The sequence below is a fragment of the Theobroma cacao genome, chromosome 3 (assembly GCF_000208745.1).
Source record: "Theobroma cacao cultivar B97-61/B2 chromosome 3, Criollo_cocoa_genome_V2, whole genome shotgun sequence".
Classification (NCBI taxonomy): domain Eukaryota; kingdom Viridiplantae; phylum Streptophyta; class Magnoliopsida; order Malvales; family Malvaceae; genus Theobroma; species Theobroma cacao.
The window spans coordinates 27,016,941-27,032,634 of record NC_030852.1 but is presented as its reverse complement, the minus strand read 5'-3'; the positions used below and the strand labels follow the sequence as shown (position 1 = coordinate 27,032,634).

General features: G+C 33.5%; 2 protein-coding genes across 2 annotated transcripts; one reads left to right on the top strand and one right to left on the bottom strand.

Annotated features, from left to right (window-relative positions):
- On the top strand, positions 115 to 7,867 carry LOC18605293 (ATP-dependent 6-phosphofructokinase 4, chloroplastic). Its single transcript, XM_018117904.1, has 14 exons — positions 115 to 504; positions 1,252 to 1,298; positions 1,409 to 1,448; positions 1,604 to 1,666; positions 1,747 to 1,884; positions 2,663 to 2,821; positions 2,938 to 2,991; positions 3,114 to 3,182; positions 4,854 to 4,983; positions 5,131 to 5,171; positions 5,410 to 5,634; positions 6,172 to 6,220; positions 6,984 to 7,138; positions 7,414 to 7,867. Exons 1-14 carry the CDS (start codon positions 250 to 252, stop codon positions 7,579 to 7,581), a joined length of 1,593 nt encoding a protein of 530 aa, XP_017973393.1. The 5' UTR covers positions 115 to 249; the 3' UTR covers positions 7,582 to 7,867.
- Positions 9,454 to 10,973, bottom strand: LOC18605291 (ethylene-responsive transcription factor ERF107). Its single transcript, XM_007038215.2, has one exon. The coding sequence runs from the start codon at positions 10,275 to 10,277 to the stop codon at positions 9,603 to 9,605; it is 675 nt and encodes a 224-aa protein (XP_007038277.2). The 5' UTR covers positions 10,278 to 10,973; the 3' UTR covers positions 9,454 to 9,602.

The window sequence follows — 15,694 nt, the reverse complement described above, 5'->3', positions numbered from 1 at the left end:
TAAAACTTTTTCACATGTCATGTTGAGCTGTTGATAAAAAGAGAAAAAAAAAAAAGAGTCAAAATGTTGACCATTCCTAATTGAACTACCTATGAGGGAGCTAGTCAATGTAACGAACTTTGAGTCCCGTACGACAACCCCTCCCCCATTTCCTACTTTTTGTCCTAAACATATCGTAACTGTTAAACTCGCGCTAAGACACTCACTGTAAATACTAGTGTTTGTTTACAGTCTTTCAAAATTTGTTCGATGGATTTATCGATTCCCTCTCCTCTCTCCAAAGCATCTCCTCCTTCAACATTCCTCTCCAGTCAATCACATAAGTTGCCGCGATCTCCATGTGTCCATTACTTGAATTTCAAGTCCCGAAACTCCTCCCTCAAAAAGCCGTTGGTTTCCCGCCAAACCCTGCCAATCAGAGCTCAGCTTTCGGATCAGACGGTGGATGACGGGTTTGCCCTTGATGACGTCCCTCACTTGACTAATTTCCTCCCTGATTTGCCGGTAATCACTGCATTTTAAGCTTCTATTTGATTTTTTTTTGGGCTCGCGTGACTTTAATTAATGCTTCGTAGTTTGGAATTGTTTCAGTTGGAGTGGTGTAGACAAAAGTATTCTCTTAATGATTTGGAGTTTTGGAGTCCAATTATTTGTGGTGATATAGTAGAGAAAAGAAGTGAAGAGAAAATAGGGGGCAAAATAAAGAGCCCAATTAAAAAATATAATTGGCTTTGTAGCAGGCCCTTCCCTGCTTCTTTGGATAGATTATATCTAATTATAAAAAATAAATTAAATGTAATTGGATTTAAGTGATCGGAAGTAAAAATGAGATGAAGTTATGGTTATGAAACAATTGAGCCACTTTTAAACCTTGAATTTAAGAACTTGGAAAGTATTTAAATAAAAAAAGTGTCAATATGTTAAGCCATTTCTTTGTAAAATCACTTTTTTAGATATTTAAAAAGTACATTACAGGAGATAGTTCACCTAAAATCTTACTTTGCTGCTTTTCTTTTGATTTCCCTTCTTCAATTAGTTATCAGAAAAAGAGAACTGTAGTATACTTCTCACGATATCACTTGTCTTCACTTCCATCTAAACTTACAATTTATTCTGTTGCCCAAATTGTTGATAACCATGTTATGATTTTTCATTTGGTTTTTAGGTTCTAACACTGCTTCAATTTGTTCAAATTCTTGGTTTTGTAATTCTTTTCTTTTATAAAATTTATCTTTTTGTTTTTTCTTTCAGTCATACCCGAATCCTTTACAGCAGAGCCAAGCATATGCTATTGTCAAGTAAGTTCATTTATTTTTGGTGAAGTTCTCTTTATAATACCAAGTATCTTCATTGTGGTCAATAAGTTTCTATTCCATGGTCATTATTCTTTAATCTTCTGTCTTGCCAGGCAAACTTTTGTCCGTCCAGAAGATGTGGTTGCTCAGAAGGTAAGTAACAATAAAAGAAAAAAGAAGAAGAACACAGCCCCAATTGTACTGATAAATTTTATCCTATCTGATTCTGACCCCACAATGGTAAAATTATCACTGGGGTAATGGCTTATTTGCTTCCCTTCTTAGTTAATTGCATTTGTCTTGTTTAGATTGTTGTTCATAAGGATAGTCCCCGAGGAGTACATTTCCGGCGTGCAGGGCCACGAGAAAAGGTATATTTTCTTATGGAGACACCATCATATGTCCTCTTGACATGGGATCGCTAATCTATTTAATGCATTTTTGGTTGTAGGTCTATTTCAAATCAGAGGAAGTGCGTGCTTGCATAGTAACTTGTGGGGGTTTATGCCCAGGGATCAATACAGTCATTCGGGAGATAGTTTGTGGCTTGAACTATATGTATGGTGTTGATGATATACTTGGCATTCAGGTGAGTTCATTTAATATTACATTTCCTTTGCTGAAGTGGTTTTCTCTTATTCTTCAAATATATCTTCTGTTCATCTTTCCTATTTTCATTTTTAAAATTTGCAAATGAGCCTAGTTTCTAAAATCCAGAATCCTATTAACCATTTTTCAGTTTTCAACAAGGAAGACAATATGGTTTTCTATGGATATAATATATCTCCATTTGAATTATTATATTCCTTAGGGGTTATAGTTTGCAGATTGATATTTTAATTATTGATTTTGAGTCAGACTTTCTCGTTTCTTAGCCAGGAATTTCAATTTCATTTGACATGTAACAAGGTGCAGATTTGTAATAAACAATGTGGCAACTATCAGTCTGAGTTATTGTTTATTACTATGTTCCAAGAAAATATTCATGCTATTGCTAGCAGGGCTTCTGCATGTGGCATGTTATTGGCTGATACAGGCCATAAAGACTGGCTCCTTGGCAACTGGAAGAACCATTGACTAGTTCATCTGCTTTCAGTACATGATTTTTTTATTTGAATTTCTTTCGCGTGGTTCCCTATGATTGACTCTCATAATTAATGGGACTGTGGTTTCCAAAAGAGTTTAAAGAAAAGCTTCTTGTTCTCTATATTCCTGAGTACATATTACAGTTTGCTTTGCAATAATTCTTCTTCTTTTTAATTATTTTTTTTTTGCTTCTATTAGTCTTAGCTTACATTCTTTATTGCTTGTATTAATGTTTAGTTGTTTGCAACTTTGTTTCATCATGGTACTATTGAAACTTCTAGGGAGGATATAGAGGCTTTTACTCTAAAAACACCCTGCCGTTAACACCTAAAGTTGTGAATGATATCCACAAACGTGGTGGTACTTTTCTTCGCACTTCACGAGGAGGTCATGATACCCACAAGATTGTTGATAACATCCAGGACAGGGGAATCAATCAGGTAAACAGTTGCTTTCTTGTCCATAACATTAAGGTCTTTTGCTAGTGGGTAGCTTGTGATGGTATCTTTCTGTGGAAAAGAAAGTGTACAAAGATTGATTCCTCTATGGATTTCAGGTTTATATTATTGGAGGAGATGGTACCCAGCGAGGAGCAGCTCGGATTTATGAGGTAATCACTGCTTTGAATACAAGACCATTCCTATTACTTAGGTGTATCCGTCAGGCAACTTTTAGAATTTTTTTTTTTTATTTCTTTCTTTCTCGGTTTCTTACGGGCATATTTTCTTCAAGGAAGTTGAGAAACGTGGTCTTCAAGTAGCAGTTGCTGGCATCCCCAAGACCATTGATAATGATATTGCAGTAAGTTCAACCACATTATAATTGTTGAAAGATTTAAAATGGTTATTTTATAGTAGCCATCACCACATTTATTAATGTCTAGAAATGTTTGAGAAACTGTCACTCAAAAAATATTGGAAGAAAAGAAGTGCAATTTCTTGTTGCATTGTCTGCCATCACCAAATTTATTAACATCTAGAAATGTTTGGGAAACTTTTACTCAAAATATATTGGAAGAAAAGAAGTGCAGTTTCTTGTTGCATTGTCTAGTGAGTGATGGAGTCACCTTAAAATGCTATTCATTAGTATGGAGGACCCTCTTCCAAGCCGTAAAAGATAATACCATACTGATTTCAAGTGTTGTGGGAAACAAAGCAATTATATATATATACATACATACATGCGTGTGTGCTTGTAATGGTTTCAAGGCTTTAGAGTTTGTTTGTGCTTCAAAAGTCTCTAAGCCCTTTTGCAGCTTTGTTTTAGTAATTGTTGGGTATGATAAAAAGAACTAAATTATGTTTTACTTTTAGGATTTTTGAACTATTATCTATGCACCTATCATTTGGATTTAAGAGGTCCTATCTCAAATGACTTTTTACATTTTAAAGACTTCCATTCAAAGATGGTAGTATTCTTGGGTGAACACAAATGAAGATGCATTCTGGGTATCTGAAGGTCGGGATGGAGTGTAAAGCATCTAAAAGTTTTAGCTAAAGAGAGGACCTCTTATTATAAGTGTCGACTGCTAATGTCGTTCATCTTTCATCTGTTTCTCTCTATTATATTCTCTATGTTCATTCACAAGCTCTTTATTTGCAAAAATTTGACCATGATGGAGTATATTTAATGCTTGTAGATGTTTGCTTTGGCTACTAACTTATTACTTCTCTAAGAGTTATTTTATAGTAAGCATAATGCTATACATAAGCAATGAGAACAACTAGAACGAAGTTATCACTTTGACAACAGTGAAAGTAACCCGGAACAAGTGGTAGGGTTCATGGGTTAGTTTCACCTTTGGGATGTTCTGGAGAGCTTGACTTGGTGCCTCAGATATGGAGGTATTTGAGGAGTCCTTTTGACCTTTCCTTGAAGTATAAGTGTTTCCCCCTTTTCCTTCTTCTCAAGACACATGTGACACATTGTGAAATGTCATTGAGCTCCACTATGTTATTAGATCGAAATTATCCACCCATCATCCAATATATGTAGAAGATTAATGTGTTATTCTCATGATGAAGGTGTTCTTCCCATAATGGGCGTAGTCTTCCCATAATGAACTGTTCTTCCCATCATGAATGTGTTCCTACCATGATGGCCACTAAGTACTCTTCTGAGTAACCACTCCTACTTGATCTATACATAGAAGGCTTGTCAATTCATTAAGGAGAGGAGAAATTCAATGAACTCTCTATCTAAGGGACTCTCTCAAACTCTCTTTAAGTTCTTCCTAGATAACTATCTCTTTTACTCAACCATTTCCATCTTATTCTCAACCTTGCTCCGTCATTACACTTTTTCTACCTTGTTCTTAAAATTTATCCATCACCTCCTACCACAAGCACTCAGCACTTCAAGGACTGCTCCAATCTTCGTCTTTGTCGCCTCCTGCACATCTCTTTCATATACAACTTTGGAGGTGGCAATCTTCTGTTTGGAATGAGGAATTATTTTTGTGCCTGGTTTCAGGTGATCGACAAATCATTTGGTTTCGATACCGCTGTTGAAGAAGCTCAGAGGGCCATTGATGCTGCACACGTTGAGGTGGAAAGTGTGGAAAATGGCATTGGAATTGTCAAACTCATGGGCAGATACAGTGGTTAGTGTCTTGAACATTGTAGAACCTATATGGTATAGGTGATTTTCATTACATCTATTTATTATTCATTTAGGTAATACATATAATGTGTGTGTGTGTGTGTGTGTGTGGTGTGGCTTTCATATTTCTTAACTATTAATCATGCAGGTTTCATTGCTATGTTTGCAACATTGGCAAGTCGAGATGTGGTAAGGACTTGGTCCCATTTTTGTATGCAACCAACTTCTTATGATAAATCCCTCTGAATGTTAGATGACTGTGTACTTTCTTGCCTTTTTTTGTTATTAATAATTGGTATTTCTCTATTTCAATCTCCCTTCAGTTCATTTCATTTGAGTAAAGAATAAAATATAAGATATTGTTCAAAATTTTCATGTTTGCTTTGCTGATACGAGTGACAATGTTGTACTTTTTTACATGTAACAGGATTGCTGCTTGATTCCAGAATCCCCATTCTACCTGGAAGGCAAAGGTGGGCTCTTTGAGTTTATCGAAGAGCGGTTAAAAGAGAACAGGCATATAGTTATTGTGGTTGCAGAAGGGGCTGGGCAGGAATATGTTGCTCAGAGTATGCATGGAATTGATGAGAAAGATGCATCCGGAAACAGGCTTCTCCTTGATGTTGGTCTCTGGTTAACTCAAAATATCAAGGTGGGGGTTTTTGGACCTTGAAAACAAGCATTGAAGTGGGTGGCAACTGACAATTGTAATTGATATTCCTTTCTTGGATTTGGTGTTTAATTCTATTTTATATAATTATATATAGCAGTTGAAGTTTTAAGTTAGATATAGAAGCATTGATCCATGGGTTAGAAAAATCAGACAAAAAAAAAAAAGAAAGAGTGTTGCATCATAGTGATTAACCACAAGAATATCTTAATGCATTGCATCTAACATTCTTGTTTGAGTTGGAAATTTTCTATGGAGTGCCGAATGATTTCTTGTTGGGGTAGTCTATTTTTGTTCTGAAAACATACACTTTTCCTCCGTGAGATACCCAATGGAAGTGTCTTGAATGTATTAACATGATATCTCATGGGTGAAATGTATGATTTGAAAATTTTGGAGGGAACTGTAAATGATGCTATGTTACCAAGGGGCTTTTGGTAATTAACCCTTCTTATTATTCTTCTCACCTTTGTTTTTACCATTTCCCCTTAATATATTACAATAAACTTCATGTTGCAGGATCATTTTACTAAGGAGCGGAAGATGGAAATAAATATGAAATACATCGGTAAGTTCCAATACAGATTATAGTTCTTATGTTTTGCTTTTCCTACTAGAAAGCAATAACTCCTAGCCAGCATCTAGTTATATCCCTTCAGGATGTGCTAGAAAACATCAAGTACAAATACTTTGGCACCCGCCTCCTTGTCCTTGTGGCTAGTGCAATCTTTTTTGGGTGTTCTAATTTTACCACAAGAAAAATCCTTAGATGTGCATAAGCCATATAATGCAAAAAAGTTATGAATATGATGGTTGGTGCTGCTATCAGTTGATGACAAGCACCTAAGAGTCGTAGAATATCTTTTTGATCTGCAATTTGTCAAGGTGGAATTCTGGATATATAAGCACAATGCGCTTAAACATTTCACACACAGATTTTTCTGTTTGTTCAGTTATATTTAGCACTTTAAATGGTGCCTTATCATTTAGCAAAAAGTACTGCCTGAAAGGAAGGGTATGAAATGAAAGTTTTAGATGAATTTCAGTTCATGAAACCATGAATGTCAGCCTTGTATAAACCTGTTTTTCTATTGGTGTCATTTACCAAAACTTCTGTACCTTAAGGATTGTCATAAGGAAGCTGGTTTAAGTAATCTACCTGCATGAACACCAAACTTCACACGAGACTTCTTTACTTTTTAAGAACCTTTGCTTGTGTTTTATATTGTGTGGAAGTTAGTGGGCAATTTTTTCCTGTCCTCTATATGAGAACTACTTGTTCTGTTTTTTCCATGCGGTAAACCTAAATTTGTTTATCTATTACCTGCCAGATCCAACATACATGATACGAGCTATTCCAAGTAATGCATCAGACAACATTTACTGCACTCTTCTTGCTCAAAGTGCTGTGCATGGGGCCATGGCTGGGTATACGGGGTTCACAGTTGGACCTGTGAACAGCAGACACGCCTATATTCCAATTTCTGTAAGCTTTGGAGCTGTTAATGCTTTTAGCTTTATTTTGAAATTTAATGGTTTGTGCTTGATTTCTAATTGCATTTATTTTTTGAAGTTAAAAAAGGTTTTTCCATGAACTAACTTAAGTAAAATTCAACTACTTCTTTTCCTACCTGGCAATTTGCAAGACCCAGAAATATGAAGATAAATGCTATTGTTGTGGCCTAGTAGCTACCAAGTTTTCGTACTATGTTTGAGTTGATGTCTAACTTTGAATGGCGTGGTATGGTGTTCCTGTTTCAGCATGTTACAGAGACTCAAAACACGGTGAAGTTGACAGACAGGATGTGGGCCAGACTTCTTGCTTCCACGAATCAACCAAGTTTCCTCAACTGTGATGAAGCAATAGGGGGGAAAGTGTGTAAAGACACCATTGACTTGATCAACAACATGAAGATTACTTCTATTTAGAATTTGATGGATATAAGCTCAGATGCAAACAAGTCATTGTAAGCTTCATCCATTGCTTCTAATAATTCTGCCCAAATCTCTTCAACCGCAGCATGCCTCTTTATCTGTCATTTAGCTCTTATCTCCGTCCTTACACAGTTGTTCACAATTTGGGTTTGTATTGTATCGCAAGAATTTGCTATCATAATGACTCATTGCCAATATGTTTGTAAATTATATTGAACAAGAATTCTTTTAATTTCAAAGTTTATCAACGTAGAATATTTCAAATATATTAATTGATTCATCTGCTATTTATTAATTGATCTTATACTAGATATGCTTCTCTCATCGCATGGTTTATTCTCTAAAATATCTCGGTTTGGGCCCTTGCGATGTTAATTATCGTTGTTGATTGCATGCTTTCCATGTCGGCTGAATTCTTGGAGCTTCATGGGAGGATTTGAATTCAGAAGGGGACTGCATATTCTGAATTATGGATAGCCCAATCTTCTACACAGCCAGTTGACAACCTTTGAAAAAGTTTGAGAACTGAAACCGATCAAATTTATGACATCATCTGAAAAATAGCTGGATGACGATGATGATGTGTGACAGACAGTAATATCCGTGGTGTCTTTGGCATAAGGTCATTTGCAACTTGCCTGCCCGTGTCTATCATTTACAACTGGTTAATGCACTGTTGTCTGTAGCTTGGATTGGGAATTGAGGCGTACGGAATATGGGGACAAAACTCTGGCGACTAGATTCATTAGGGGTCCCCCTTTTGCTTGCAACTTGGTGGCTGGGTTCTATCGCTTTCTGATTGGAATCGCAAGGCTGGCTGTATATACCCCACAAAATTATAGAATGCACCAACATGAAGAAGATGGGGGCCAAGCTCTCTCTCCACATCAACGCTGGCTTTTTATTTCAGCTAAATGCTTTGGCTTGACTTGGTTTTGTCTTCACCCTCGTTTGTCAAAACTAGCTTTGGGGTTGAGGTAAGTTTTGCATTGTGATTGAAAAGATATAGCAATTAGGCAATCTATTTTATATATTTTACCATTTATTCGGCAGTTAAGTCAACTTTTTTTTTATATATATATATATATAAAACTTAGGTGAAAACGGTCATAATCTTCTGTTTGGACACTAGTACAGGGAACCTACTATCACGGGATGGTCTAGCTTCTAACTTCAACGCATGATCACAGCCACTAGATCAAACTTGAACTGCTATAAACTCTTTGAAAACTTGTTTTTGCTTTCTAAACTTTGTAAAGAGTATTGGGCTTTTACCACTAATATCTTTGGAGTATTATTATATTAGAATACTGTTAATTTCGTTTTCAAACATATGAACATCCATGAGTGAAATTAGACATGTTCATGCAGATATTTGATAGGGTAAAAATTTGAAACTTTGGTTCAGGACAAAACCATTTAAGAGCTTGATTAAGTCTTTGTAAAAGCAAACTTCAGCCCATAAAATATCTAGAATTTTAGAAATGAATTTGCATTGAAGTTCCTGCATATCATGACATCATTTTGTAGGACTAGCATTTGTTCATTTCATTATCACGGCATTGGGCAGTATTCCCATCCTCCCTAAAACAAAAACACATTAAGCACAGCAGATAAGTGATCAAGAACAGCATTGTGCCACATTCCTCTCCACAAAATTTTAACTGTTTTTTTTTTTTAGATTTGAGAGAAAGAGATTCATGGAAAAATTATACATCAATAAATAAATTAAATGTTCGAGTGATTTGATTATTTTATTCTTACATTAACATTTTCATCCTAAAATCATTATAAATTGTTCTTCTTTTTTTTTTTTCTAACAATAAAGAGAGAATACAACTCTAATTTAAGATTTTTCACTCTTGGTAATCGCTACTAATCAAACTCAAAATGAACTTTCAAAGGAACCAAATATGATACAACTTTTTGTCATAGTGCATTTATATACGATGTGATTTGGACATTAATCATAGGCCTTACATTACAACCTATCCTTATTCGCATTAGTCGGGTCATTATCCAACTTGTCTTCTAGTTAACGGTGAAAGTTGGTTCAGATAATGAAGCTCACCCTCTTCTTCCTTCACCTCCCAAGCCAGCTCAATACTTTCCGGTGACATGACGTCACATTCCGGCAGCTTAATTCCGTTCACTCTTCTCCTTTTCCTGCCCGTACTGGCCGGTGGGCCAGCCTCTCCGGCTTCCAGTGGAAAGTTCAATATTGCTTTGTGACCCCTCATTTTAAATGCTGCACAATCATAAGCCTTGGCAGCATCCACGTCACTTTCAAAAGTACCTAACCAGACCCGACTCCCCTTCCTGCTCGGATCTCGGATCTCCGCAGCAAACTTGCCCCATGGCCTTCTCCGGACCCCTCTGTAATGCCTCCTTTCTTCACACAGTGACAGTTTAGGTTCCGGATTATACACTGAAATAATTGAACTTGGAGACTCCAAATCCATGACTTCAGGTTTTACGTCACAGCTGAAGATATCAGGGATTTGGTTATTTGGGTCGGATATGGGAGAGTCATGTTCTAGTTCTGGAATTGGGTTTTCTGGTTTGATGATGGGTTGTAGTTGAGAGAGACCAAAATCAAGGCTAGTAATAAAAGCATCAGCGGAGGCAAAGTCTCCCAGAAGGTGCTGGCGAATGAACTCAAGTGTTGTTGTTTCTTCAATGGTGGCCATCTTTTTAGAGTGCAAGGGATTTATGAAAGCAGATAAAGTTGGAATTGGGAGTGAGAATATTTATACAGGGAAGAAAACGTTCAAGTTTTCCCCACATTGACAAGGGCCCCGGAAATTGACACCCTTTGCTTTCTAGTGTGGGACTTGCCTGAAATTTATTGTTGGTTTTGGGTTTTGTCCACAGTGCTGGGAGAGAGAGCATGATTTTGCACACGGTTTTCACCCAAAGTTTCTGTGCTGGAAATGGATGATCTTATCCTTTGACATTAAATAAGGCAAAACTGGGGACCCTTCAAAGGGAAGTTCCAAGTTGGTACTGGGCACTTATGAAAAAGATTGTCTATGTTTTATCTTATGTCCTGGGACCTTCCAACTTGTGCAAATGCATCCATAGGTAGCAGCTGTGGAGTAAAGGGGGGGTGCATAAAGGTGTGGACATGCAAGATATTTGGAGACAGAACTGTTTGCAACTGGATAACTTGAAGGGCTCCACAGGCAACTAACTTCTATAAAGGTTCTTGTCATTTTATTTGGGAGCTTCATAATGAATTTAGGTTTAAAATGACCAGATGCAAAGCTATGTGAAGCTGTTATCCGCTTCGGGCCAAGGGAAAGTTGCTCTGCTACTTGAAAGGACCCTGCCCCAATCACCGTACAACGTTCATGCATCTTCTTGCGAGGTTAAGATTTGATCTTGGACATTGATGTAAATGGTATTTGTTGGCATGTTTATCCATAGTAATCTATTATTCCATTACTAGACAAGACAAGTATGAGCTTCACTGTTCAAATTAAGACCATTAATGAAGTATAAAAAAACCAACTGCACTTCATACGCCAAATGGCTACAAGAAAACTGTGATATGTTGTTATTAGGCTAGAAGGTTTTTATCTATTCATTCCAGAATCAATAGATCCATTCATCCCTTGTTTCTCATGGTGTTGTTCACTTGAGCAAGAATAACAATACTAAATTGGTATTTCTACGATCTTACCTACTCTCTTAACTTTATTAAAGGGATTAGGTGTTCATATCTGGTAAAAATATCTTTCATTAATCCACTTGATCCCAACTTGAAATATAATGATTTTAAATTATTATTATTATTATTATTTTCATTTGATTCCAGTTTCCGGATGACATACAATAAGCAGTGGATATCCAAAGGTAAGATTCATTGTAATTCTGTCATTAAACTCTTCCAATTTACCTAGTTTTTATTTACGTGGCTCCATCTGCCTTGTACTTTTATGCAAAAATTGGCCTCATTTTATCATATGATTGGTGTACTTTTTGTCCACTTGTAACTCTTCAGGAATTTTTTTTTATTGAAAGATTCCGGAAGAAGCCCAAAATTAGGATTGAGATTATCTGTAATTTATCCTGCAAATGATTTTTACTAGCACAGCTTGATGTTCTACTTTAAATGACACCCTTTTTTTAGAGACTTATAAGAGTAATTTCAAAGCTAATTTTGAAAGTGTAATTGGATATTGACATGTGCCTTTGACATATAGATACCATCTTAAAATGTTGTGGACTTGAACCCCTGCCCAGACTGAAGCTCTTTGTATTAAGTGAGAGAGCAAGCCACTTGTATGCCATCAGGTTTTGGATTTCCAAGTTTCCAGTGCACGTGATTGACCTTAATCGAATATATTGAAGCTCCTAAAAGAAGTAGCATTTGTTACTAGCATTGTGTGTTCATATTTTTTATAATGTCTGCAATTAATATATATTATAATATTTCTTTTAAATATATATTATATCGTTTGTTTTAAAATAAATCAATTCAATGTAAGATTGTAATAGTATCATATTACAATAAATGAATGTAATTTGATTACAGTGAAAAATAATACAATCTTGTATTTCAACTTATTTTGTAATGTTATTAATATTGATTTGACATCTTTTCTCTTTTTTAATTAAAAAAATATAAAAAATCTCTTTTATTATAATTTATCTATCTTGATTTGACATTTTTAAATATTATCAAATAATAAAAGATGTAATGTATGGTGGATCAATATAATAATTCTTTTATGAATTTAAATATATTAGTAATATATATAACCAAGTATAACATTTATAATTCATACAAGAAAATAGACAAATCTATCAATAAAATTCCAAAACTTAATTATTATCACTTTAAAAATTAGAAGAAATAGAAATAATTTTAAATTTTTGAAAAAAATCTATAAATTTAGAAAAACATAAAATAATTTTTTAATACTTAGAAATTCTAAAATTTTTAAAAATAATCAAAAATAATTTCTAATTATTAAAAAAATTCTAGAACAATAAAAAATAGAAATAATTTTAAATTTTTGAAAAAAATCTATAAATTTTGAAAAACATAAAATAATTTTTTATTCTTAGAAATTCTAAAAAATTTTAAAATCCCAAAAATAATTTTTAGTTATTAAAGTAAAATTCTAGAATGATTAAAAATAAAAATACATTTTATTTTTAAGAAATTATAAAAGAAAAGAAAATCCATAAAATAAAAAATATATTTAGAATTTTTGAAAAAAATAGAAGCTACTCTTTTTTATGCTTAAAATTTTTTAAACTATAAAAATTATGTCTTCTTTGTAATTTTTAATAAACGTTTAAGAATAAAAAATATTTCCGTTTTAGTTTCAGAACTTTTTTCAAAAAATCTCTTTTGGTTTTTTTTTTTATTTTTTTCAAAAATGAATTATTTCCATTTTTAATTTTTTAGGAATTTTTCAAAATTTTCAACAAATAAAAAATTATTTTGTAATTAATATTAAAATGGATTTGTCCTGTTTNTAAATATTATCAAATAATAAAAGATGTAATGTATGGTGGATCAATATAATAATTCTTTTATGAATTTAAATATATTAGTAATATATATAACCAAGTATAACATTTATAATTCATACAAGAAAATAGACAAATCTATCAATAAAATTCCAAAACTTAATTTCTATCACTTTAAAAATTAAAAAATTAGAAACAATTTTAAATTTAGAAAAACAAAATCTATATAATTTCAAAAACATAGAAATATTTTTTTATTTTTAGAAATTCTAAAAATTTTTAAAAAGCCATAAATAATTTTTAATTGTTTAAAAAATTCTAGAACAATAAAAAATAGAAATAATTTTTTTAAAAAAATTATAAAAGATTAGAAAATTCAAAAAATAAAAATTATATTTAGAATTTTTGACAAAATAGAAGATTTTCTTTTTTATACTCGTAATTTTTAAAATTATAAAAATTATTTCCTCTCTATAATTTTTAATAAACTTTTAAAAATAAAAATTCTTTCTTTCTAGCACTCAGTTTTTTTTCAAAAACTCTCTTTTTGGTTTTTATTTTCATGTTTGTTTTCAAAAAATAATTATTTCTATTTTTAATTTTTTAGAAATTTTTTAAAATAATAATAACAATATATTTTAAAATTTTTAAAATTGCGAACAAATATTAATTTTAACAAGGATTTGCCATGCTTGGTTATTTGTTGAATTTTTTTCTGAGGAGAATAAAAATTTATATTCGAATCATCTACGAAAAGCAGATCCTAAACATGTCATACATCAAAATTTCCCTAACTCCAATAGTGGAGAATGAAAAATTGAAAAGACTTCCTCTAACTTAAAGCCCCTGCTAGCCATGAAATATGCTAACCTATTACCTTCTCTATAAATAGGGCCAATCTTAACTTCCCAATGACGAGTAAGTAAACTATGTATTGCATTAATCAAATTGTAGTTAAGGCAAGGATGAGAACTATACGAAGTTATGGCCCGAGTCACAAACTGAACTTTACGAAAGCCTAACTCCCATGCCAAATTTAGTCCCCTCTAAACTCCCCATAGCTCAGCTCGATATGTTGTATAGACACCTAAACGAGCTGCATAACCATCATGCCATTGATTGTATATGTGAGACCTTTATCTTTATAGACTCGTAACTAGAAGTAGACGTGATATCACAAACTAGAGTAATTTCGTTATTTCCTTAGTGAATCCCTAGAAGTATGCTTCCAAACATTATTAAGGCCTAAGTAAGCCTAAGACATAAATGAATGATGAAAATAAGGATAAAATAACGAAGGAAATAGAAATAATGATGATTTCCAAGGTAAGGGCAAAATGGTCATTTTTTATCTCGAGTCAAAATTTTTAAGTTTTCGTGAACCCGAGTATCTCTAGACTATTATGGACTTGTCTCAGTATCAAAAGAGTAAAAAGTTTGCACAAAGGATTGGAGGAAGCAAAGCCAACTTGTTAACGTCATTTTCATAATTTAAGTGGAGTTTGGATAAGCTTTAGCTATAAGTATCATTTTCCAACAGCTTCTTCTTCTTCTTCCTTCCATCTCACGTTTTTTTCATCCTCAATGGAAGCTTGTTTTGAAACCTCCATAACTTCTCTCAAGTTAACTCCAATTTCCATGCTTTTGTGCACTTTTTCATAGAACTTTTTGTGTTCTTTCACTTTCTCACTTTAAAACCCTTAAAAAGTCTTACTTCCATACTTTCTCTTACTAGCTAGGTGTTTTAGAGAGAGAAAGAGGGAGCTTCTATAATAGCTTGAATTTTTTTTTTTAAAGGAATTCAATTACAAAGTTATCAAGGTGAGTAGTGAATTAGAGTGATTTGTAAGTTGTTGAAAATGGCTAGTGGATACATTTGTGAATGTTTTGTAGTTGAGGTTATTTATTCATCTTTAGTGTGATTAGAATAGTGAAAGTAAATAGCCGCTTAATGGTAATTGAAAGCTAGTTAGAAATAACAAGTAGAACATGATTTAGGAGATAGCTTTTAGAATTATAGGTATGTGAATTGAGTTGATTTGTGATCCTATTGTGTGTGATAGGTTCCCACGAGAGCCCATATCTTCATTCGGAGCATTAGTGGAAGTTGGAGTCGATCTAAGATTCAACAAATACCGGTGAGTGAACTTGCATTAAAATGTTTTGGAGTAAATGTGTAAATATTTGAGTGAATTACTTGAAAGGTTTTAATTAACTTTTTATTTAAAATGTATACGGGAACAAGCTTTTAATGAAACATTTTGCATTATGAAATGTGACTGTGATGAGTCCACGTACTCCTTTATTTCGTTGGTATACATATATATGTGTTGTGCCTTGATAGATAGATAATATTGTGTAATAAATATGATTGTGCGTGTGTGGTGTGGGAGAGCACATGCCGATAATGATGTGGGTTGGAGTGCGTGTGATGATATTGAAATGCGCGAGTAGGGAATGCACATGATGATGATATTGAAATGTGCGAGTAGGGAGTGCACATGGTAATGATATTGCCTTATGCGTGTAGGGAGTGCACATGAGTTGAGTGTGGCGGGATGGTATGCATGATGATGTATGTATATACATATATATATATATATATATATATATATATATA